At 43.7% G+C, this 26,215-nt stretch overlaps 1 protein-coding gene across 1 annotated transcript in view; it reads right to left on the minus strand.

The window, feature by feature from the left end:
• The window catches only part of LOC105030448 (collagen alpha-1(XI) chain-like), a 110,512-nt gene that overhangs the window by 36,937 nt on the left and 47,360 nt on the right, over window positions 1-26,215 (minus strand). The window contains exons 12-32 of the mRNA XM_013133348.4: window positions 24,444-24,518; window positions 23,947-24,030; window positions 21,736-21,792; window positions 21,351-21,404; window positions 21,116-21,169; window positions 20,597-20,650; window positions 19,613-19,666; window positions 17,807-17,860; window positions 17,669-17,713; window positions 14,928-14,981; window positions 14,344-14,388; window positions 13,495-13,548; window positions 10,093-10,137; window positions 9,658-9,711; window positions 9,299-9,343; window positions 9,160-9,213; window positions 8,925-8,969; window positions 7,016-7,177; window positions 5,416-5,469; window positions 1,376-1,429; window positions 392-436 (exon numbers count right to left, since the gene is read on the minus strand). Of these exons, the coding sequence (XP_012988802.2) occupies window positions 392-436; window positions 1,376-1,429; window positions 5,416-5,469; window positions 7,016-7,177; window positions 8,925-8,969; window positions 9,160-9,213; window positions 9,299-9,343; window positions 9,658-9,711; window positions 10,093-10,137; window positions 13,495-13,548; window positions 14,344-14,388; window positions 14,928-14,981; window positions 17,669-17,713; window positions 17,807-17,860; window positions 19,613-19,666; window positions 20,597-20,650; window positions 21,116-21,169; window positions 21,351-21,404; window positions 21,736-21,792; window positions 23,947-24,030; window positions 24,444-24,518 (1,242 nt within the window). The remainder of the gene's footprint in view (window positions 1-391; window positions 437-1,375; window positions 1,430-5,415; window positions 5,470-7,015; window positions 7,178-8,924; window positions 8,970-9,159; window positions 9,214-9,298; window positions 9,344-9,657; window positions 9,712-10,092; window positions 10,138-13,494; window positions 13,549-14,343; window positions 14,389-14,927; window positions 14,982-17,668; window positions 17,714-17,806; window positions 17,861-19,612; window positions 19,667-20,596; window positions 20,651-21,115; window positions 21,170-21,350; window positions 21,405-21,735; window positions 21,793-23,946; window positions 24,031-24,443; window positions 24,519-26,215) is intronic.

Consider the following 26,215-nt stretch of genomic DNA (forward strand, 5'->3'; position numbering starts at 1 on the left):
GACAGTGCCTTGGGGGAGGGGTCCCACAGAAGGCGGCGCAAATTGGCCCAGCGCTGTTCAGGGTGGTTTGTTCGGGTGTTTGACAGGGCTGCCTTGTCCCGTAATGCTTGGAAAGCTCAATCGTGGCTGTTGACCGAAGAGTGTACTGTCCTCTGAGCATGTGTGTACTGCTGAATACACCTTGGCTGAGCGAGCAGTGTGAAACAAAGCAGAAGGGCTAGACAAGACGTGCTCCAGGGGACACAAGTCTTCATCTTCGACTCTCCCAAACCTGCTGAGGAGTTGCTGCGGTGACGCAAGGCCATGCTGCCATTGCCAGCTGGATATCACAAAATTCAGCTGGGATAAAAACAGTGTAAAATCAATCGTTGATGAGTTCCCAGGTTCCTACCGTTGGTCCACGTTGTCCTCTGGGTCCAGATTTACCAGCAGTGCCCTGTGAAGAAACACAAACGTGACCACACACACATATTTATGCATGAGACTAGGAGGCTCAAAGCACAAACAAAACAATCTGGCTTGATACTGTGATGGTAAACATACAGTTATACTGCATAAAATAACACATTTAAATATTGACTGAAAACATTTTACCAAAACAGTAATTATGGATTCTGTGCACAGAAGTTTAAACCTCCAAGAAAGCCTTGACTGACGTAACTGAAACAATCCAGAGCTCATCAGAAAAGCTCTGCGAGGCAAGAGGCTCTGGATGAGATAAAATCATCCGGAAACATCTTTTGAGAAATAAAAAATTAAATCAGTGCCAGAGGTAAGCAGATACCAACATTACCCAGAGGCCCTTGACAGCCTGAACTGCTTGTCAGATTTGGCATATTGAGCACTGAGGTCTCCATCCTGAATGACACCCTATTCACTACAGATAGTGCACTCATTTAGAGCTAAACCCCAGGCGAAAAGAAGTGCATTATATTTAATTTGGGACGCGGTCCTAAGTATCTTCACACTTCTCACTTTCTGTATGTCTTTCAGTCTGTCTTTCAGTCTGTCTGTCAGTCTGTCCTTCTACCAATGTCCCTTTCCACCTTACGCTCCCCATCGCCTCCCTCTTCTCCCATCATCCATCCTCTCCACTCCTCCACGCTCTCCTGCCGTCCTGTGTTCTGCCCACCCTCTCTGAACTGGAACCTTGCAGGGCAGCCGGAAGGTTTCAAGCAGCTTGCAGTAACTATGGATACCCCAATGCCCAATGTTCCATTCCACTTTCCCCTCCTGGTGAATTGCATCGACTTTACTTCGGGGTAAGTTCTACTTGACTCTGTGTCGGGGTTAAGTGCTGCAGCTCTACCGGAGGTCTTCAGGCTGGAGTCGTGGAGGGAAGTCTTTCAACACAGGTTAAGTAACAGATCCTCACCCTTCCTCCTTTCTCTCCGTTGGATCCCGGGAATCCAGGGAAGCCGTTAGAGCCCTGGGAACAGAGGGAACAGTCAGAGAAGACGGAGAAAAAGAAAGAACAGAGAGACACGTTTAGAAAAGATGAAGAGAAAGACAGAGGAGACAGACAGAAAAACTGAGTAGAGAGAAAGAGTCATAGAATCCAGAAAGACAACAATGAGAAATGAAGGAGTGAGAGAGGGGTAGAGAGTTAGAAATGGTGGAGAGACTTGAAGGGCGGAGAGAAATGATGGAGTGAGAGAGGGGTAGAGAGCAAAAGCTGCCACATTTTCAGTAACATCTGACCTCTGTTCAATGTAATCAGGCCCCACTGAGTAGGAAAAGACACATCGCTGAAGGGGTTTGTCTTATCAGGCTGAACACAAGAGACATTAGCTTGTTAGCAAACAGATAGAGATGTTAGCTTGTTAGCACACAGATGTAGACATCAACGGTCTATATGCTAACAAGTGACCTTGTTAGCATATAGACCGTTAGCTTGTTAGCACAAAGAGATGTTAGATTGTTAGCACACTGAAAGTAACAACATATGAGAGACACCGCAGATTAGGTAGAAAAACTACAGTAGAAAAGAACATTCATAAAAACCACATATCACTTCAAACCTTGGAGAAGAATCAACCCTTAAAGGGACACATAACCCTGGGGGGACCCAGGTGATGTCTATCACGTTTAAGAGATTTCTAGGGCAGTACGATTTTTTCCGTGCATAATTGGCCAAAAGGAGTGTGCTGATGTTCTTGTTTAATTAAACCATTGGATATCTTTCGTTGATGTACCTATATGCAGATACATTTATAAAAAGTTTTCAACATTTTCCCATAATCTCAAAGACTACAAACCAGGAGGAACGGTGCTTCCAGCTCTGGCCCAGGCCTGTCCCCCTCAACCGTGGCAAAACCAAATGTTTTATGTTTACCTTCAGCAAATAGCTATCTAACTAACTTTATACAACGGAATGGCTTCCCAGGCACAGAATTTTACATGGGAAAAATTACTGTATACACCGATTCCTGTTTTGTTCAGAAGGCGGCATATATGTTCGCCATGAATTCTGGAAGTTGAGGTATTATATGACCAGACCAATACAGATGAAGTAGATTCTACCACAAAACTCCTTCTAAATGTTTTAATTACTACATTACTACATTAAGTAGTCATGCCCCTTTAAGCTGCTGAAATGAAATGCCCTTTTAAGTTGTTGAAATGAAATGCCCCTTTAAGTTGTTGAAATGAAATGCCCCTTTAAGCTGTTGAAATGAAATGCCCTTTCAAGTTGTTGAAATGAAATGCCCCTTTAAGTTGTTGAAATGAAATGCCCCTTTAAGTTGTTGAAATGAAATGTTCCTTTAAGCTGTTTGAAATGAAATGCCCCTTTAAGTTGTTGAAATGAAATGCCCCTTTAAGTTGCTGGCCAACCACAGGCTACCAGTGCTGACAGTCACAACACCAGCCAAATATTAAGAGATCCAGCTGAGTGCTCCCTTTAACATGGCAATGGCCACGCTGGATGAAGAAGGAATCCGGAGGAGCTTACCAATGTGGCCTCCATTAAAGCAGCATGACAAATTCATGGAGACACAGTGCGAAGCAAAGTCATTTTTGTAATAGCAAAAAAAGCCCAGTCAGACTCCGAAATGGCAGAAGTGCCTGTATTTTGGTCTCTCGTACAGGAAGAGGCTATGTGCATCTGTCTGCCTCTGTGTGTGACTAAAGCAATTCAATCAGACACCAAATTAAAAACACCGGAGACAAAGAGTCAGGGAGAAGGATCGCTGTGGCTTAATTGTTTTCTTCACATCACTGCAGTTCTGGCAAACTGAACGATGAAGAGAAGGAGTGGGAGGAGGACCAGATAGCAGTAGGCTAACTACAGTAGGCTGACGGGCACTACATCAGGACAACACACCGTAGGCTTGGTGAATGAGTGCCCTGTAACGCAGCACGCCAGAGTGAAGCAGCCAAGAAACATGACTGTCTGTCAGAAGTTGTCAAAGGAATGGGGAAGGGACATTAACAGAGAATATTAAATACAATTCCAACAGGCTGCCCTCCCCTTTCTCCGTTTGTATGAGACCTCTGTAATATTCCTGTAAGATAATGGTAATAGTGCTGATATAACACTGTAATATCACACTGTAAGATAATGCTAAAAGTACTGATATTTCACTGTAATATTCCATTGTAAAATAACGCTAAAAGAGCTGATATAACACTGTAATATCACACTGTAAGATAATGCTAATAGTGCTGATATATCTCTGTAATATCACACTGTAATATCTCTGTAAAATCACTGTAACAGCACAGTAACTTCAATGAAATGTCACGTGACAAAATCCAAATATGACACGTATGAAGTTACTGTTTAACAAGTCCTAAGCCCGGTTCTCTAGTCTAGTCGCCTGTTGATTCTCTAGTCCAGTCTCCTGGTAACTCTCTAGTCTAGTCTAGTCTCTTGTTGAGTAACTAGCCTAGTCTCCTGTTGATGATCTAGTCCAGTCTCCTGGTTACTCTCTAGTCTAGTCTAGTCTCTTGTTGAGTCACTAGCCTAGTCTCCTGTTGATTATCTAGTCTAGTCTCCTGGTTACTCTCTAGTCTAGTCTAGTCTCTTGTTAAGTCACTAGCCTAGTCTCCTGTTGATTATCTAGTCTAGTCTCTTGTTCACTCTCTAGTCTAGTCTCCTGTTGATTCTCTAGTCTAGTCTCTTGTTCACTCTCTAGTCTAGTCTCCTGTTGACTCTCTAATCTAGTCTACTGATGACTCTCTAGTCTAGTCTCCTGTTGATTCTCTAGTCTAGTTTCCTGTTGAGTCTCTAGTCTAGTCTCCTGTTGATTCTCTAGTCTAGTCTCCTGTTGATTCTCCAGTCTAGTCTCCTGTTGAGTCTCTAGTCTAGTCTCCTGTTGACTCTCTAGTCAAGTCTCCTGTTGAGTCTCTAATCTAGTCTACTGATGACTCTCTAGTCTAGTCTCCTGTTGACTCTCTAGTCTAGTTTCCTGTTGAGTCTCTAGTCTAGTCTAGTGTTGATTCTCTAGTCTAATCTCCTGTTGATTCTCTAGTCTAGTCTCTTGTTCACTCTCTAGTCTAGTCTCCTGTTGACTCTCTAGTCAAGTCTCCTGTTGAGTCTCTAATCTAGTCTACTGATGACTCTCTAGTCTAGTCTCCTGTTGACTCTCTAGTCTATTCTCCTGTTGACTCTACCCTAGTCAGATATTCATAAATGGAAAGAGCAACACCGGGTGATTCCTGGGGATCTAAGTCTGTCAGATATACAAGTAGAGGTGGTTGCCCGGCTATCTGACCCATTAACCATGACAAGTGTGCTGACTCAGAAAGAGCCGTCAGAGCACATCGCCAAGGCCTCCTTCCTCTCGATTCATGGCCCTCATAGACCCAGGGAAGCTAAGGGAGGTGTAAGCTATAATTCACCCAGAGCTGGGCCAATTAATGTTCTGCATTCTGAAACATTCACATGACACTTCAACATTCTATGGCTGCCTCGTCATATGAGGATTAAAAGAAATGATAAATAAAAGGTTCTAGAATCAAAACCCTAAATGCTACTGAACTACTATTCAAAATTCAGATAGTATAAATATCCATTACATAGCGTGACCTAGTAACACCATATTGATTACACACATCCAGTCCCATCAGATCCGTCAGGAGGAAGTCTGACGGCTAGGAGGCCGAGTGCAGGTGATGACAACAGCTGAAACATGCAGGCAGAGAAAGACCTGACCTCAGTAGAGCACAGAGTCAGCAACATAGAAAACACAAGCACAGTTAAACAGATGCCTCAGTCCGTTTTGACATACACAACTCAAGCTTTCATCGAGCAACTATGTTTAAGTACCTTGCTTAACAATACAAGGGGCGATTTTTCATATGGTTGGCCCAGTGACTTGAACGAGGGAGCTCTTCATTATCGGCTCAATGCTACTCAAAAATATGGGGGCACAGAGAGATGCCACAGGCAGTTTGTTTATGAACACATACCTTAGGACCTTGTCTTCCAGGATAGCCTGGCAACCCAGGGACGCCAAGTTTCCCCTAAACAACAGACAAAACAGGATTAGATTGTCTGATGTAGACTAATATAGACAGGGTTAGATAGTCTGATGTAGACTAATCAAGACAGGGCTAGACAGTCTGATGTAGACCAATATAGACAGGGTTAGACAGTCTGATGTAGACTAATCAAGACAGGGCTAGACAGTCTGATGTAGACTAATTAAGACAGGGTTAGATAGTTTGATGTAGACTAATATAGACAGGGCTAGACAGTCTGATGTAGACTAATTAAGACAGGGTTAGATAGTCCGATGTAGACTAATTTAGACAGGGTTAAACAGTCTGATGTAGACTAATCAAGACTGGGTTAGATAGTCTGGTGTAGACTAATATAGACAGGGTTAGGAAGTCTGATGTAGACTAATCAAGACTGGGTTAGAAAGTCTGGGGTAGACTAATATAGAGAGGTTAGACAGTCAGGGGTAGACTAATATAGAGAGGTTAGACAGTCTGATGTAGACTAATCAAGACAGGGCTAGACAGTCTGATGTAGACTAATATAGACAGGGTTAGGAAGTCTGATGTAGAGTAATCAAGACTGGTTTAGAAAGTCTGGGGTAGACTAATCAAGGCAGAGTTAGACAGTCTGATGGAGACTAATATTGACGAGTTAGACAGTCCGATGTAGACTAATATAGATGGGTTATACAGTCCGATGTAGACTAATATAGATGGGTTATACAGTCTGGGGTAGACTAATATAGAGAGGTTAGACAGTCTGATGTAGACTAATATAGATGGGTTAGACAGTCTGATTTAGACTAATATAGACAGGGTTAGACAGTCTGATGTAGACTAATCAAGACAGGGTTAGACAGACTGATGTAGACTACTATAGACAGGGTTAGGAAGTCTGATGTAGACTAATCAAGACTGGGTTAGACAGTTTGGTGTAGACTAATATAGAGAAGTTAGACAGTCGGGGGTAGACTAATATAGAGAGGTTAGACAGTCTGGTGTAGACTAATATAGAAGGGTTAGACAGTCTGGTGTAGACTAATAAAGAGAGGTTAGACAGTCTGATGTAGACTAATATAGATGGGTTAGACAGTCTGGTTTAGACTAATATAGACAGGGTTAGGAAGTCTGGTGTAGACTAATCAAGACAGGGTTAGACATACTGATGTAGACTAATATAGACAGGGTTAGGAAGTCTGATGTAGACTAATCAAGACTGGGTTAGACAGTTTGGTGTAGACTAATATAGAGAAGTTAGACAGCCGGGGGTAGACTAATATAGAGAGGTTAGACAGTCTGGTGTAGACTAATATAGATGGGTTAGACAGTCTGGTGTAGACTAATATAGAGAGGTTAGACAGTCCAATGTATACTAATATAAACTGGTTAGACAGTCTGGTGTAGACTAATATAGATGGGTTAGACAGTCTGGTGTAGACTATAGAGAGGTTAGACAGTCCGATGTATACTAATATAAACTGGTTAGACAGTCTGGTGTAGACTAATATAAACTGGTAAGACAGTCTGGTGTAGATTAATATAGACGGGTTAGACAGTCCGGTGTTACCTTCTCTCCAGCGGACCCGATAGGGCCAGCCTCTCCATTGGGGCCGGATCGACCCTTGGGGCCCTCAGGGCCATCTTCACCCCTGGGTCCTAAGACACCAAGTTCTCCCTTGTCTCCTTTGATGCCCATGTCCCCTTTGAAGCCTGGGAAACCATCCTCGCCCTGAATGAGACAGAGGGGATAGACGTGACGTTCACTGGACAGCTTTAATCTGAAACAGGGCTGTGACAGTCATTTACAAACACATATATCTTGTATGAAACATCCACTGCTTGTTGTTTTTCAAATGAGCTGCAAGGCATGCGTTTGATGCGCCGCCATAGGGGAGATGGAATGGCGACACCCAGTGGTATCTTTATAAACGGCAGTCACAGTTTATTTGCCTCCACTGACATCAGCTGGTCGGAGCGCAGAATGCAGTTCACTATGTTCACTGAGCCCAGGTTTCCAAAACGCCGCACCCTGGACCTTTCCAAATAACTCTCATGCTTTCCCTCTTATGGCCTCCTTCACTCGTCATTCGCTGCTAATACCCAGTTGAGATATCCAAGGGATCTCTCTGGGACATTATGTAACATTATAAATTCCCTTTCAAACGCTGCACAAATATTTGGATAAAAACACATTAATGACGTGTACTGGTTGACTCAATAAATGCCTTGTGAGCTTAGATCAACTGTCCCGCCCGATCAGAACCAGAAATATAATTACTTCCAATGTTTTAAAAACAAAGTCAATTTAAAGCAGAGCACATCCAAAAGGTATTCCAGGTCTGTTTTCTATCAGTGAAGCCAGTCTCTGGACATCCGGCTTACTGTAGATGGACAATGCCACCTGCCCTGTTGGAATTTAGAGCAGCATTAGGAGCAAATGTTTTCATTTTTGCGACCACAAATACGACATAATATTCTTCTTTTTTTATCATGATGTAAATCCCTTCAATTCAATAATTAATATGTAGGCTGCATCAAAATACCATTGTGTGAACATTCAAAAACCCTTGTCCAGTTACAGCAGGCTGTTAAACTCAAACTAACACTAACAGAACTCCATACTGCAATGTCTATGGAGGGTAATTTGTGACACGTTATTTCTACGGCTTGGACTGAAACAGTGTGGTTGGTTAGTGCTTGCATTCACAGCTGTGGCTACATGTCTCCAGACACAGCCCAAAGCTCTCAACCTAAACCCGAGAAGCATGACCGCTTTCTTATTGTTTCAACTGCAAAATCCAGCATTTAGCCTTTGGTATTATGTTGCGTCCCTAATGAGGAAAACACCAGACCCAGACAGAAAGATACTTTTCATTTTTGCAGGGAAGATCAGTGAGTTCACCAGTCCTCACTCACCCAAGAGGGAAATATAACTGAGGCAGATAAACAAGCTAAAAGGTTTGGACGTTGAAAGCAGCCGGGAACATCAATGACGACCAATCAGCCCATCCTTAGATCACAGCAGCACAGCGGCCTTGTTCATTCCAGCTTAATGTTTCACACTCCATTAGTACCAATGAGCTAGCCTTTCAAGCCTGATAGGTATTTAAAGGGGTTTCCAGTTGATCTGCCCACTGAAAGGACCTGTGCCAACATGATGGCAAATGAGACCAGGGTTTGTCCTAAATGGAGCCTTAAAACCACCCCAGTATACTATTCTGGTCCAACGTAAAGCACTATCTATGGAGTGACATTTGTGACAAATTTTTCTACCGCTTCCCTCTGCTGGCCCAGGGTCAGAGTTCAGCCAGTAGCTCAGGTTGGGGTTAAATGTAGGGTGAGTGGAACAAACGTTGGGTATTCAAAACACTTAATATGTGGGTGAGAGCAACTTCTGCCTCCAATACAAATGTAAGGCGGCCATTTTGCAGACGTCCGCCGCGCTAAAGAGGCGTGTGTCTGGTGTCGACGTTTACCTTTTCCCCGGAGCTGCCCTTCAGGCCTCGGACTCCCTCCGCACCCTGCAGGAGAAAACCGACCACAGGTCACAATGAACGATGACGCAGCGCCGTACTCTTAACCAGGCATGTGCTGTTGACCTGGACCGCAGCACCGGTGTGATGAGATACACAAAGGCACACGGCCGCAGGAAATCTAGGGAGCATTCCTGCACCAGCAAGGCCACAGGGTGTCACGCTTAAAGGCTGTTACCTTGACGCCGCGAGGTCCGGGATAGCCAATCGAACCCTGAGGCCCGGGGTGACCCTACCAAACAAAGCCAGACAAGGAGGTTTGGTGATGGAGAATTGGCAGTATGACACAGGCGTGGAGGAAATGAAGTGAAACTCACAACGCTGCCTTTCATTCCCGGAGGACCCTCCTTCCCTGGGTGACCCTGGAAGAAACCGTCTGGTCAGGTGACTATAGCTAGGGCATCCATTACCATGATACTGTACAGATACTGAAGTACATAGCGTGTCACCGATTATGGGTACTGCTATGATATTACGGTATTCATTATCATTATTAATACTCCTCTGACAGTATAGTATGCATTATTAGTATGATTAGGACAGAATGGCATTCATTATCAATATTAGTAATGCAACTAAGTACTGTAGGCATCAACTGGCCTGGAAGCATATAACACAGTATGATTGTTTTGGACAGGAAGTTGATTGTTTTTAACAGGAAGTAATGTAAACTCACTGGAGGACCATCGGCCCCAGCCAGACCAGCCAATCCCTGAAGACCTGCTGGCCCCTGGAAGGAGAGAGAGACAGAGGAAAGCACAGTGACAAAGTGAGAAAGGCAGAGCTGATAAATGGAGATTGGAACATCATGACAACTTTTGCGGCTCCATACAAAAACATTTTTTCCTGACCTTCTGTAGTAACCCACCAAAACCTCAAACATAATAAATATGATACGTGAGAGGACAAGAGTAGACCCATGTGCGTGTAATGGCGTGTGTGTGTGTGTTGGCGTGTGTGTGTGTGTGTGTGTGTGTGGTATGGCTTGAAAAGCAATGAGTCTGTCGAATCACTTATAGGCCCAGACTGAGAAATCCATCTCTCTTTCTCTCTCCCTCTCACACACACACACACACACACACACACATGTACATTCAGACACAGTACATACCTTTTCACCAGGAGGTCCAATCGGGCCTTGAGGACCAACGAGACCCTGGAAAACAGATGTTAGAAAAAAGATTAAACGAGCTCCACAGCCATCCTGGTGGACAGTCCAAAAAGATACTGTTCACTGTAGAGGTCCAAAGTAGTGCACTAGATTAGGAATATGGGATGGGGACCAAAGGGTCAGTATCATTCACACACATTATCATTTCTCTCAGTATCATTCACACACATTATCATTTCTCTCAGTATCATTCACACACATTATCATTTCTCTCAGTATCATTCACACACATTATCATTTCTCTCAGTATCATTCACACACATTATCATTCACACACATTATCATTTCTCTCAGTATCATTCACACACATGATCATTTCTCAGTATCATTCACACACATAATCATTTCTCTCAGTATCATTCGCACAAATGATCATTTCTCTCAGTATCATTCGCACACATTATCACTTCTCTCAGTATCGTTCACATACAGTATCATTGCTCTCAGTATCATTCACATACAGTATCATTTATCTCAGTATCATTCACATACAGTATAATTTATCTCAGTATTATTCACACACAGTATCATTCCTCAAAGTATCACTGAAATACAGTATAATTTCTCTCAGTATCATTGACATATAGCATAATCTCTCTCAGTATCATTCACAAACAGTAAAAGGACTAGATGTCTATTTCATTCCAATTCTTTCCAGTGGCTCTGTGCCATCCAATCCACCACGCTATGAGCAAATACAGGTGTGGTGCAATCTCAGTCCAATACCGTTTCACTGATTCACATTCTGGAATACGGGTCCCTCTGTTACAAATCATTTTGAAGATGAGTTATCCTCTGAGCGGCTGTCGACTAAACAGTGCAACTAACCTGACGACATAAATCCAAACAAGCTGAGAGTGATTTAGGAGATGATGGAAGACAAGAAGACTGGTAGAAGACTCATAGAGAGATGCAGATAGAGACAGCAGCAGAACGAGAGGCAGAGTCAAGCTGATTAAGAGAGGTAAATGCTAAAAAGCTATGAACAATAAAGAACTCTTGGCCATAAATAAATGACCTTGAGTTGAAGGTGGGGTTCTTGGCAGCCTGCAGATTTCTCAATCACAGGTCATCAGCCAGTGATTTAAACAAACGCACAATTTCCAAACCTGTACTCCTGTATTTCATTTAGCACTTATTGACACCTGTCACTGAAGTGGTTGTTTCTGTTTAGGTCTTACAGATGGTCTTTTATCTTGGTCTTTCCAATGTTGGCAGCATTCTTAATGCTGGTTGTGGGTGAATAACGTTTTAAAATGTTGGGTTTTCCCACTATGGCTCAGCTTCAGGAGTAATTATCTGGGAATTCAAAACCCGGCACAATGTGACTTGGATGCCAGATACGGCTGATAAACGATGGGTTCTAGGCCACTATTATGCCTTGTGATCATACTATTTTAGGAAATAATGAAGACCATATGGCCGAAAAAGAGTGCAACAATGTCTCTGTCACTTGAAAACACAGTCATGGGAGATTTGTTCTAGATAGACACCCTGGGAAATATGCAAATGAGGCTTAGACCCTATAGCAGGGAACTTCAGTTCTGGTCCTGGATGGTCAAAACATTTCAGCGTTAGGATTGTTTTAGGAAATTCAAATAACCAACAAAATGATTACCCTTGAATGGAAATCAATCAATGGTGAACTGTTTAGCCTGTTGGGATCGCTCGCAATAACTTTGTTAGGCTCCAACTTGAAATTTTATTGTTTATGTTGAGGAATAAAAGCAGAAAAAGAGTGAGAGAAATAGAAAGAAAAAGTAGGAGAAAGAAAGTACAGCGAGCACTAGAAACATAACGAAATGGGGGCAGGGAGAAACGAGGCATAGTAGTAGCTATACAATCAGGATTCTGAGATGAGGAAGGGAGAGGATGTTTCCTGTAGCTAAACGATCAGGATGCTGAGAAGAGGAAGGGAGTGATAATAACACCAGTGATGTTGCTGAGAAGAGGAAGGGAGTGATAATAACACCAGTGATGTTGCTGAAGAGGAAGGGAGTGATAATAACACCAGTGATGTTGCTGAAAAGAGGAAGGGAGTGATAATAACACCAGTGTTGCTGAAAAGAGGAAGGAAGTGATAATAACACTAGTGATGTTGCTGAGAAGAGGAAGGGAGTGATAATAACACTAGTGATGTTGCTGAAAAGAGGAAGGGAGTGATAATAACACTAGTGATGTTGCTGAAAAGAGGAAGGGAGTGATAATAACACTAGTGATGTTGCTGAGAAGAAGAAGGTAGTGATAATAACACTAGCGATGTTGCTGAGAAGTGGAAGGGAGTGATAATAACAATAATAGTGATGCTGAGGAGAGGAAGGGAATGATAATAACACTAGTGATGTTGCTGAGAAGAGGAAGGGAGTGATAATAACACTAATGATGATGCTGAGAAGAGGAAGGGAGTGATAATAACACAAATTATGATGCTGAGAAGAGGAAGGGAATGATAATAACACTAGCGATGATGATGAGAAGAGGAAGGGGGAGATAATGACATTAGTGATGTTGCTGAGAAGAGGAAAGGAGTGATAATAACACCAGTGATATACTGAGAAGAGGAAGGGAGTGATAATAACACAAATGATGATGCTGAGAAGAGGAAGGGAATGATAATAACACTAGCGATGATGATGAGAAGAGGAAGGGGGAGATAATGACATTAGTGATGTTGCTGAGAAGAGGAAAGGAGTGATAATAACACCAGTGATATACTGAGAAGAGGAAGGGAGTGATAATAACACAAATGATGATGCTGAGAAGAGGAAGGGAGTGATAATAACACCAATGATGATGCTGAGAAGAGGAAGGGAGAGATAATAACACTAGTGATGATGCTGAAGAGGAAGGGAGTGATAATAACACGAGTGATGTTGCTGAGAAGAGGAAGGGAGTGATACTAACACTAATGATGTGGCTGAGAAGAGGAAGGGAGTGATAATGACATTAGTGATGTTGCTGAGGAGAGGAAGGGAGTGATAATAACACTAGCAATGATGATGAGAAGAGGAATGGGGGTGATAATAACATTAGTGATTTTGCTAAGGAGAGGAAGGGAGTGATAATAACATTAGTGATTTTGCTAAGGAGAGGAAGGGAGTGATAATAACACTAGTGATTTTGCTGAGAAAAGGAAGAGAGTGATAATAAAACTACTGATGTTTCTGAGAAGAGAAAGGGAGTGATAATAACACTAATGATGATGCTGAAAAGAGGAAGGGAGTGATAATAACACTAGTGATGTTGCTGAGAAGAGGAAGGGAGTGATAATAACACTAGTGATGTTGCTGAGAAGAGGAAGGGAGTGATAATAACACTAGTGATGATGCTGTTGCTACTTACTTGAGGTCCTGGGATGCCCTGCTGACCAGCAGGTCCTGACTCTCCTTGTGGGCCCTGAGACACACAGACAGAAAGTCACAGTCAGGTTCTCTCAAGTCTAAACTCAAATCCAAATATGTTCACTAAAGATAAAACCAAACTCTGGTTAAGTGTTCTTCCTGAAGAATAAAAGGTGATGAGTGTGGTCTCAAAAACCCAATCTCCTGTCTTTATCAGAGGTCAGCTACACAGGTTTCATTAGAAGTTCACTCTGGTATCGTCCCTTAGCAGTGCTGCCTTCCTGACAGCAGGTTGGATTGAACAGCGCTGAACATCTAAGACGGCCACTAGTTTTCACTCTGAGACCCTGCGCTGAGAAGAGCAAAGGATTCGAGAACGGCTTCAGAATGACAGAACTGACTGGACCGGTATGGACAGGAACCAGCCCTGCTGGATCCACACTGACACATAAAACCTGGACTTAACCATGTCCAGGAAGATGTTCAAGGTGTCAATGGGCCTTGCCATCAGGCATCCATCGTTTGATGGGAAGTGTTCAGATGTTTATTTCAACAGGAAGGACTGATTCACTGGAGATCAGATGCATTGGAGTGACTAGGGGAGTTCACTTAGTCATTGGTCTGGGTCTCAACTCAGCAGCCCACACCCTACGTAATCCTGCAGAGTCTCTTGTCTGTTATCACTCCTCTGACCTCTGACTCACACTGCTGCTGGGTCAAATGTCACCAATCATAAGTTGGGAGGAACTGTACCTAACAGTCTAGCTAAAACACACTGAACTGGCCTGTGTGTGTGTTCCCTTGTGCTCAAACTAGTGTGTCAGACGTATGAAGAGCTCAACTTTCTAACCTGGTTTCCTTTGGGACCAGCTTGTCCGTCCAGTCCAGGGAGTCCCTGGTGATTATGATGGGAGGAAGTATTAAAACAGACACATTGTGTAATAGTTTTGACACTGTATTCTATTGCTCGGTGAATATCACAATCAGATTTTTTGCACTAACTGGCTATACATGCACAGAAACTCTGTTTTCTTTCAAAGCTTGTTCTTTCTTTCTTTTCAATAAGGAGACAAATTACGTTCAGCATTTTTATTCCATTACTGATACAAACTCGTTTATGGCTCATGTTAAGGCTCTTGTCTCCTCTGATCCAGACATATGGTCAGCAGTATGATTGGAACATTGAATTGCAATTATATCGCAGAATCAAATCGTAATACACACAGAACCATGAGACGTGCAGTAAATTTGTATTGGCATCTAAGTATGTTAATAAAACTGTTTCTTGAGGTCCCTGGCACTGTCCTGCCCTGGTGGAAAGGAGTTAAAAACATCCACCCTATAATATTCATAACAGTAATGTCATACAGTGTTACAGTTCTGTATAGATTCAGATATGAGTATTATGTCAGTAATGCAGTGCTGTTTACATACACGCTGTCCGGCAGTTCCAGGAGATCCTCTTGGTCCAAGCAGACCTCTTGGACCCTGTTTAAAAACACATACAGGTTGGACAAAACAGAGATTCTGAAGCAGTAAATGAAGAACATGAAGTGGTGTTGCATCTGTGTCAGTGCAAATTAGGACGAATTATGGAGGCGGTGCAAGTCGGTTGAAGTCCATCTGAGGTGTATCAACACTGACATCTTGTGAAAAGATGTGATTACTACAAGTACTCAACTTGGCATGGACCTCATGGTTAATCTCTTTCTTTTCAGCATCTTCTCACTGCTCTACATTCACTACTTTTTCTCCTCTGTTTTAGAGAGTAATAAATAAAATCTGGATAATAATGTCCTGAGTACTGGCATTATTTCCTAAACACAAACCATGTTGTGTTTGTTCATCTACTATACCCTGGTCCAGATGGAACCAACACGTTACCACTACTATATCCTATTCCAGATGGAATCAACACATTCCCCCTACCCTACCCTAGTCCAGATGGAACCAATATGTCCCCTCTACTATACCCTGGTCCAGATGGAACCAACACGTTACCACTACTATGTCCTATTCCAGATGGAATCAACACATTCCCCCAACCATACCCTAGTCCAGATGGAACCAACATGTCCCCTCTACTATACCCTGGTCCAGATGGAACCAACATGTCCCCTCTACTATACCCTGGTCCAGTTGGAACCAACATGTCCCCTCTACTATACCCTGGTCCAGTTGGAACCAACATGTCCCCTCTACTATACCCTGGTCCAGATGGAACCAACATGTCCCCTCTACTATACCCTGGTCCAGATGGAACCAACATGTCCCCTATACTATACCCTGTCCAGATGGAACCAACATGTCCCCTCTACTATACCCTGGTCCAGTTGGAACCAACATGTCCCCTCTACTATACCCTGTCCAGATGGAACCAACATGTCCCCTCTACTATACCCTGGTCCAGATAGAACCAACATGTCCCCTCTACTATACCCTGTCCAGATGGAACCAACATGTCCCCTCTACTATACACTGGTCCAGATGGAACCAATATGTCCCCTCTACTATACCCTGTCCAGATGGAACCAACATGTCCCCTCTACTATACCCTGTCCAGATGGAACCAACATGTCCCCTCTACTATACCCTGTCCAGATGGAACCAACATGTCCTCTCTACTATACCCTGTCCAGATGGAACCAACATGTCCCCTCTACTATACCCTGTCCAGATGGAACCAACATGTCCCCTCTACTATACCCTGGTCCAGATGGAACCAACATGTCCCCTCTACTATACCCTGTCCAGATGGAACCAACATGTCCCGTCTACTATACCCTGGTCCAGTTGGAACCAACATGTCCCCTCTACTATACCCTGGTCCAGTTGGAACCAACATGTCCCCTCTACTATACCCTAGTCCAGATGGAACCAACATGTCCCCTCTACTATACCCTGGTCCAGATGGAACCAACATGTTCCCTCTACTATACCCTAGTCCAGATGGAACCAACATGTTCCCTCTACTATACCCTAGTCCAGATGGAACCAACACGTTCCATCTACTATACCCTGGTCCAAATGGAACCAACGTTCCCAACATGTTTGCCATTCCTATATGGGGTACTACTTTTCACCAGTGCCCAGTGTAGTGAAAGAGTGCCACTAGATATTCTGACAAGGGTAACCTGAGAACAGCCACTCATGCTGTGAGGGGGTAATTAGCTCCTCCCACTCTGTCTCCTCTCACAAAGGGCATCATTACTGAGGGTGATTGACATTGCAGCCAGGAATGCCATTATGGGGCTTCAGGGGGGAGGGGGAGGGAGAGGGAGGGGGTTGGGGGGAGGGGGAGGGTCCGAAAGGGAAAGGGGGACTGGTGAACAGATATCTGGATGGGAAGTGACAGGAATAGGGTGAGGCCGTCTGTTTAAGTAATTGCTGGGAGTAGAGGGGAGGAGGCAGGTATGTGTTTTGGGGTATATTTTTGGAGCATGGCTGTGTGCTGGGAAGGAGTATGTGTGGAGTGTATGTGTGTCTGTGTGAGTGCAGTGGAGCATGTGCATGTGTAGAAGGAGAGAGTTTTAGGCTGAATACACTTCAGTGAGGTAATCTTCACCTACTTGTGTTCCGCGGGGCTCTACGTGTGTATCTGTGGCCTGATAGTGTTCCGTGTGTATCTGGGGCCTGATTCTGTTACGTGTGTATCTGGGACCTGATTCTGTTACGTGTGTATCTGGGGCCTGATTCTGTCACGTGTGTATCTGTGGCCTGATTCTGTTCCGTGTGTATCTGGGGCCTGATTCTGTTACGTGTGTATCTGGGACCTGATTCTGTTACGTGTGTATCTGGGGCCTGATTCTGTTACGTGTGTATATGGGGCCTGATTCTGTTACGTGTGTATCTGGGGCCTGATTCTGTTACGTGTGTATCTGAGGCCTGATTCTGTTACGTGTGTATATGGGGCCTGATTCTGTTACGTGTGTATATGGGGCCTGATTCTGTTACGTGTGTATCTGGGGCCTGATTCTGTTCCATGTGTATCTGTGGCCTGATTCTGTTACGTGTGTATCTGAGGTCTGATTCTGTTACGTGTGTATATGGGGCCTGATTCTGTTACGTGTGTATCTGGGGCCTGATTCTGTTCCGTGTGTATCTGGGGCCTGATTCTGTTACACAGGCCTATTACAACTGAGGAGGGCTTCACAAAGACATTATGAAGTACTTACGCTCTCCCCAGCCAGGCCCCTTGGCCCGACCTCACCGTCCTCGCCCTGTGAAGACGGGACAGGAGAGTGGATTACCGTGCGGAAGAGAGGCGCATTAAACAGAGAGCATCATGGGAGAACGTTGTCTGGGATACTCACCCTCTGGCCATCCTCTCCTGGTGAACCTGGAGAACCGGTGGAGCCTACTTCACCCTGCAGAAGGAGAGATAAAGCCCTTTTGAATTTCAAACCGAATTGTGTGTGAGAGAGGCAGAGAGGCAGAGAGGCAGAGAGGGGACGATGAGACGGAGGGAAGTTTAAATAGAGAAAGAGAGTAAAAACAAAATAAATAAATGATGGATAGAAAAAGAAAGAAGCAAAAAGAGAAAAACCATGAAGAATTAAGAGTTTTCATTATGATGGCTGTCACTTTTGGATGGTATTATTACAGTCACTATTTCTAGATCTATACCAGATCTATACTGGCAGGCCTATAAGGGCCTTATCTATGACGGCTCTGCCATTATGTAGTACAGGGTGAGGGCCAGCAGAGTCCAGAGTTGTGTCTGGAAATAATTGCCTTATCTCTCCTGCTTGCAAGCTCTCTCTGGGATCTCTCTTTCATGCGGTCTAATTCCCTCTCTGTCTCTTTTTTCGCTCTGTCTTTATTTTTCTCTGCCATCTCTCTCTCACTTGGATCTCTCTTTTCCTCTCCCTCTACTTCTTCTCTCTCTCTGTGATCTCTGGTCTTTTTTTTCTAGACTCCACATGGGGCCCCACATTCCACAAACTCAGCACACTTGTTGTTAGGCATTTGTCCTGTTCTATGAAAGGCCAGTTCAAATTATGGTTGAGAGACTGTGTCTGCACGTCTTTGGGTGTGTGTGTGTGCTTGCATGTATGTGTGTATGGTTGAGTGTGCGTGTGTGTGTGTGTGTGGGTTCACAGCTGAGTATGTGTTTGTGGGTGACTGTGGTTGAGTGTGTGTGGTTGAGTGTGTGTGTGTGTGTGTGTGCGTTTTTCTAAGGCGTGTTTCCTCCACTGCCCAGCTGAAAGGGAATCAGCTTGGTCTGGAGTTCAGCTTCCACTAGAACTGGGTCAATGGTATAATGAGCTTCTAATGTCAGGTCAACATGGGGGCATTAAGAGCAGGCTTTGGCCCTGAGGTCGAGTCACACCCCTGATTTAAAGGTACACTGCCAAACAATCTGATAACACGTTAGACTCAAGTTTAGCTCTGCTGTTTTAGTTAAATTAGATGACTGAGTATTGAGTTTCAATGAATGCAAGCCGGGTACAGTACACTGACTGTATTTTGAGAAGAATCTTGGACCTACATGCTGCATGTAGAAGTCACATCTACCAAACGGCATGCTGACCCGTGAACAAACAGCATGCTGATTGGTGAATCCGGAGGACTAGTTTCTGCTCAACAGCCGCTGTAGAAATCTGGCCGGCAACAATGGCAGGTGAATGAGTGTCTCCAGCCCTCCCTGCAGGTGAATGAGTGTCTCCAGCCCTCCCTGCAGGTGAATGAGTGTCTCCAGCCCTCCCTGCAGGTGAATGAGTGTCTCCAGCCCTCCCTGCAGGTGAATGAGTGTCCCCAGCCCTCCCTGCAGGTGAATGAGTGTCTCCAGCCCTCCCTGCAGGTGAATGAGTGTCTCCAGCCCTCCCTGCAGGTGAATGAGTGTCTCCAGCCCTCCCTGCAGGTGAATGAGTGTCTCCAGCCCTCCCTGCAGGTGAATGAGTGTCTCCAGCCCTCCCTGCAGGTGAATGAGTGTCTCCAGCCCTCCCTGCAGGTGAATGAGTGTCTCCAGCCCTCCCTGCTGGTGAATGAGTGTCTCCAGCCCTCCCTGCAGGTGAATGAGTGTCTCCAGCCCTCCCTGCAGGTGAATGAGTGTCTCCAGCCCTCCCTGCTGGTGAATGAGTGTCCCCAGCCCTCCCTGCAGGTTGCATTCCACTCACCCTGTGCCCCTTCTCTCCAGGAAGGCCTGGGAGCCCGTCGAAGCCTCGGTCGCCCTGTAGGATGACAATGTTAGCCCATTGTGACATCATCATAAGGGATGTCACATCAGGAATAATCACAGGGTCTTATAAATGCATTCGTTAGGGGACCCACCATATTGTATGTCCTGTATGCACAGCGCTGACAAATCATTCAGGGACTAATCACTACAGTGGTAGATGGTTCCCTTGCCCCCTGACAAATCATTCAGGGACTAATCACTTACATCGGTGAGTGGTTACCTTGCCCCCTGAAAAATCATCTAGGGACTAATCACTACAGTGGTGATTGATTACCTTGCCCCCTGACAAATCATCTAGGGAATAACCACTACAGTGGTGAGTGGTGACCTTGCCCCCCTGAAAAATCATTTAGGGACTAATCACTACAGTGGTGAGTGGTTACCTTGCCCCCTGACAAATCCTTCAGGGACTAATCACTACAGTGGTGAGTGGTTACCTTGTCCCCTGACAAATCATTTAGGGACTAATCACTACAGTGGTGAGTGGTTACCTTGCCCCCTAAAAAATCATTTAGGGACTAATCACTACAGTGGTGAGTGGTTACCTTGCCCCCTGACAAATCCTTCAGGGACTAATCACTACAGTGGTGAGTGGTTACCTTGTCCCCTGACAAATCATCTAGGGACTAATCACAACAGTGGTGAGTGGTTACCTTGCCCCCTGAAAGTAATCTAGGGACTTATCACTACAGTGGTGAGTGGTTACCTTTCCCCCTGACAAATCATTTAGGGACTAATTACTACAGTGGTGAGTGGTTACCTTGCCCCCTGACAAATCATTTAGAGACTAATCACTACAGTGGGGAGTGGTTACCTTGCCCCCTGACAAATCATTTAGGGACTAATCACTACAGTGGGGAGTGGTTACCTTGCCCCCCGACAAATCATTTAGAGACTAATCACTACAGTGGGGAGTGGTTACCTTGCCCCCTGACTCGCCAGGCATCCCTCTGGCACCATCCGCTCCATTACGGCCCTGAAGAAACACACACCAGCTTAGTAAGGAGAGGATTTAGGGGTAAAGAGAGGATAAATAAAATGAAATATACCATAAATATGAAATAAACCATAAATAGGTAATCCATCATAAAAAGTACTATGAAGAATGTCAAATTGTTTTTAAATATATCATGAATTGAAATAATAAATAAACCATACATATGAAATATACCATAAATAGTAATAGGAAATATACCAAAAAAAGAAAATGGAAATATATAATAAATATAAACCAGTAATATGCTTTGAATATGAAAAATACCATTAATGTCGGTTAATCAAAGGGGTCAGTGAGTTCATGAGAAAAAGACACACAAACACACAGAGAGAGAGACTCACACACACACAACACTGACACAGATCTGACACAACACTGACACAGATCTGACACACCACTGACACAGCCAATCATATAGACAGTTCCCTTATATCCTTAGCTTACCCTCTTTCCTGCTTTTCCGGGTGGGCCAGTTGGACCCTGAAGACCTCTGGGACCCTGGAAAGAGAGAGAGCGAGAGAGGCGAAAAGCATCCCCATATTACTTCTGCAGTCACCATAGAAATATCCACAGAGACATTGCCAAGGGCTTAAAGACTAGCTTTGCCCACTGATGCAATGCCTTGGCAACAGCTCCCAGATGGCTTTGGATCCAGTGTAGTTAATAAAATGATCCTCACCTGAGGGCCATTGTCCCCAGAGTCTCCCTTCAGTCCATTGGGTCCAGGTCCCCCCTAAGGACATATCAATACACCAATCAAACTTCAATGAGGCCCATTGTAAATGTTTAGTGGCTTACAGCTAAACAGCCCAAACCCCAAAGTGCAAGCAATGCAAATGCAGAATCACAGCGGCTAAGAAAATCTCAATGAAGGGACATTAAAGGCATAGTTTGTAATAGGGTAAATATCATAACAATGTCAAAGTGGCAGGGCTGCAAGGTGTTCCAAAACACAGATGGCAGATCGGGTCGTGATTTGATTTATCAAAGTTTTACTTTTCATGCCAAACCCTGGTTGAACATCAAATCAGTTTGTGTTTGTGTGTGTTTGTGTGTTTACTCACCACAGGCCCAGATCTTCCTGACAGTCCCATTGGCCCTGGAGGACCCCGCTGGGCAAGCTGTGATTGGACAGAGAGCTCATCATAAACAACCAGCCAGGATATAGTGCTGACGCTCAGCATCCGTAATCCAAACAAATAATCTGCCGATGACTAAACATGCAAGTAGATTGGTGTGTGTGTGTGTGTGTGCATTGTGTGTGAGTGTGTGTGTGTGCGTGTGTAGGTTTGCAGAGCAGTGTATTGTGTATATGCGTGTATTGGGTATCTGAGTATTGTGTATCTGCTGTGTCCTAACAGGCACTCTACTCTCTACATAGCACACTACCTTTAACCACGGACCATAGTGCACTAGGCAAAGGCAGTCCACCTCAGTCCATATAGGGTGCATGGTGTAAAATAGAGGAAGGGTATGACCCCTAGCCTTCCCACACAGGCAGCCTGTAAAACTACCCCCTGCTATTATTGGGTTGACCTGGGTGGAAAAACTATTTCAGATATTTCAGACAGTTGAGATATACTGGATTTAGGCTGGCATGAATTCTTACGAGACGACCTTTGGCATGTTGGCCACACCCATCTAGTTCGATACGGACATAGAGAATCCCTCATTATGTGCTGCTGGCGGCCATTCAAACCTGCCCGGTTAAATCCTTTGATCATTAGCCCTTAATGTTTTCTGGAATGTCTGCAAACATACCTTGCTGATATCGTTGTCAAAGCTACTGCAACAATATAAAAGGCAATGTACAGGCTGTGTTTCAGCAATCACTGATTGAAATCCAAGTACACTTAGTTAGTGCCCATGATTTACAGCATCTAGACGGATGACTGTACATGCTTGATGTTATACAGTTGTACATCACAATGCATGCTTGATGTCATAAAGATGTTTATAACTGTAAAGGGCTTGATGTCATGCTGTTGTATACCACTATACATGATTGATTACATATGGTTGTATATCACTATACATGATTGATTACATATGGTTGTATATCACTATACATGATTGATTACATATGGTTGTATATCACTATACATGATTGATTACATATGGTTGTATATCACTATACATGATTGATTACATACAGTTGGGTATCACTGCAACATGCTTGATGTCATACAGTTTTTTATCACAACACATGCTTGATGACATACAGTTGTATATTACTATAAATGTTTTATGACATACAGTTGTGTATCAATGTACATGCTTGATGTCACACATTTGTATACCATTATACACGCTTGATGATATACAGTTGTATATCATTATACATGCTTCATGTCATACAGTTGTATATCATTGTACATGCTTCATGTCATACAGTTGTATATCATTATACATGCTTCATGTCATACAGTTGTATATCATTATACATGCTTCATGTCATACAGTTGTATATCATTATACATGCTTCATGTCATACAGTTGTATATCATTGTACATGCTTCATGTCATACAGTTGTATATCATTGTACATGCTTCATGTCATACAGTTGTATATCATTATACATGCTTCATGTCATACAGTTGTATATCATTGTACATGCTTCATGTCATACAGTTGTATATCATTATACATGCTTCATGTCATACAGTTGTATATCATTATACATGCTTCATGTCATACAGTTGTATATCATTGTACATGCTTCATGTCATACAGTTGTATATCATTATACATGCTTCATGTCATACAGTTGTATATCATTATACATGCTTCATGTCATACAGTTGTATATCATTGTACATGCTTCATGTCATACAGTTGTATATCATTATACATGCTTCATGTCATACAGTTGTATATCATTATACATGCTTCATGTCATACAGTTGTATATCATTGTACATGCTTCATGTCATACAGTTGTATATCATTGTACATGCTTCATGTCATACAGTTGTATATCATTATACATGCTTCATGTCATACAGTTGTATATCATTATACATGCTTCATGTCATACAGTTGTATATCATTGTACATGCTTCATGTCATACAGTTGTATATCATTATACATGCTTCATGTCATACAGTTGTATATAATTGTACATGCTTTATGACACAGAGTTGTATACCAGTATACATGCTTGATGACACAGTTGTATATCACTGTACATGCTTGATGCTATATAGATCTACACTACTATACATCATTTCATGTCCTCATATTTCAGCTCTCTAGAAGGGGAATGGGTCTTACCCTGGCCTGGGACAAGATGGCCTGAGCTTGGGCCTCCTGAGCTGAGATCACTGGACCTTTGTGTGCCTCTCCTCCGGCACGGAACTGTCAATCACAACAAAAACAGGGTGATTGTGTCGGACGGATCCAACATGTAGGCAAAGCTGCAGTCACGTCACATGTCTAAACCTGCCACTGGGCTCTCCAACAGATCCAAAATGACCTCCAAGCTGCATGCAGAGTGGTTACACAGTCATTGGTTCCAATCCACTGCACCCAGTGACATTTACAAGGTGAATGATTTGCCACTGGGCTAGCGAATAAGGTTTATAAACTGAGGTTTATGTACTGAAGTATTTAACTGGAAGGAGGCGTGGCGGTAAATGAGGAGACTTCAGGGTGTCTGGTCAATACTGCTACATTACAAAACAATAACAGGATGTCGCACACTGGAGTGGTGGAAGGGACCGGCCAGTGGGAACAAAGGGAAGATGGAAGGAGTGAGAGGGGGGACTTACAGGCAGCATGAGAAGGGTACCTGGAGGACCAGGAACTCCGTCGGAACCCGGAATTCCAGCACGCCCTGGAGGACCCTGGGAAAATTAGATTTAGTTTATTGACCTGGTTGACACTGAATAGTCCCATAGATTAAATAGAGAGAGGCTGACAAAGTTGACAGAATGTACCCTCCTTAAAATTGGCATTCAAAATGGCATTCATTTTACCCATAGTGTGTTTGTGCCAGCAACACCATTGTTTTTATTTAAAAAAATGTAACAGTGATTGTGTTTTTGATCTGTACTGTGTTTTGCCACGCAATTGGTATGGAGGGTAATTAGTGCCAACTGTTTCTTACCTACGTAGATCCTAAAATCTCATATTAAATTGCAAAATGATCAAGGGAAGGTCCATCTTAAAACAGTTCCACAAGTTAACTCAGTACAAACCTCAAAGTGAGGGAAATAGAAGGACAAAGAACTGAGAGTTTAACCTCTTAGGACAAAAACAGTTAATTTCACTGTAGATAGATCAAAAAGTGTTTTGTGCAAGATAGTTTGTATCCTAGAGAGACTGATGGAGAATGTGAGTGTGACTGGGGATTCCCTGTGTATGGAACTGATGTTTAGCCATAGCGACCTTTTGACACAGAGCTAAGTAGCAGAGCAGCAGATGTGGTGACTCCAGACAGAACGCGTCATGTTGTGTATTTATTTAACTAGTATATTTATTTAACTAGCATAGCATTATGAGTGCGGAGGCTAGACATGTGTTAGCGTAGCGAGCTATTAGGCTTACACTCATATCCAGCAGCCATACAACAAATGATAGGCTTTTATTAGCATTGTGGAATTAAAATGAAGGTACAGTATGTAGAAAGCATTCAAACCCAGCATGAGAACATAAAGTTTGTGAAAAGAATTCAGCTAATGATTGCCATAGATATAATCAACAAAATCTGGTTAAAAACTCTTTGGACACTGACATTAAAATCGGAGCATGACTTTGTTTATAGCTATATAAAAGCTAACACATGCATGAACTATCATTTACTAGTACAAACGGTACAGGCTAAAGATGTGTAATAAATGATTCCAACTGTATTTTCACTAGCAGCCATGAGCAGGGTTAGATGTCTTTAGCAGGCTTGTCACACGCTCAGCTCTGTCTGTTTCAGACTGTCTGCTCTCTTCACTAGGACAAATTGTTCCCATGTGTAACTGCTTCCCTTCAGACTGACTGACTGACTGGATCACCAACTGACTGTCTGACTGGATTACTGACTGACAGGCTTGCTGACTGACTGGCTGGCTGACTGGCTGACTGGATTACGAACTCGACCAACAAATGGGCTGTTGTTTGACCTGCAGGGCCAAGTTGCCAGCCCCTGCACGGTTGCCTTTTATTCTAAAGACAGTGTAGCACCCCCTGTGGTACAGGTGATATTGCAGAGGGGTGCTGCTGGGAGGAGTGCCCTGGGGGTCAGGGGTCAGTCACAAAGGTTCTGATCAAAGAATAATCCTGGGGACCTTTGCTTGACAATCGCGTGTGTTAGCAATGGGGGGGACTCTCTCCTAAAATCCCAGCCCATCTAACTCCTTTGGGGGAACGGGGGGGGGGGGGGGTGCTTGGGAGAGGGTGGGTGTTGAGGGCTGGATCAGCCAGATATTCATTCTGCCCTTACTAGAACAAAAAGGCCTTTGTGTCCAGAGGTTCTGAGGGATGTTTGACGGAGCAGAGGTGTGGTGCTTCCTTTCTCCTCAGGCATTCTAAGGACGTGTCCCAAGGCACG

Source organism: Esox lucius, chromosome 3, assembly GCF_011004845.1.
Source record: "Esox lucius isolate fEsoLuc1 chromosome 3, fEsoLuc1.pri, whole genome shotgun sequence".
NCBI classification, from domain to species: Eukaryota; Metazoa; Chordata; class Actinopteri; order Esociformes; family Esocidae; genus Esox; species Esox lucius.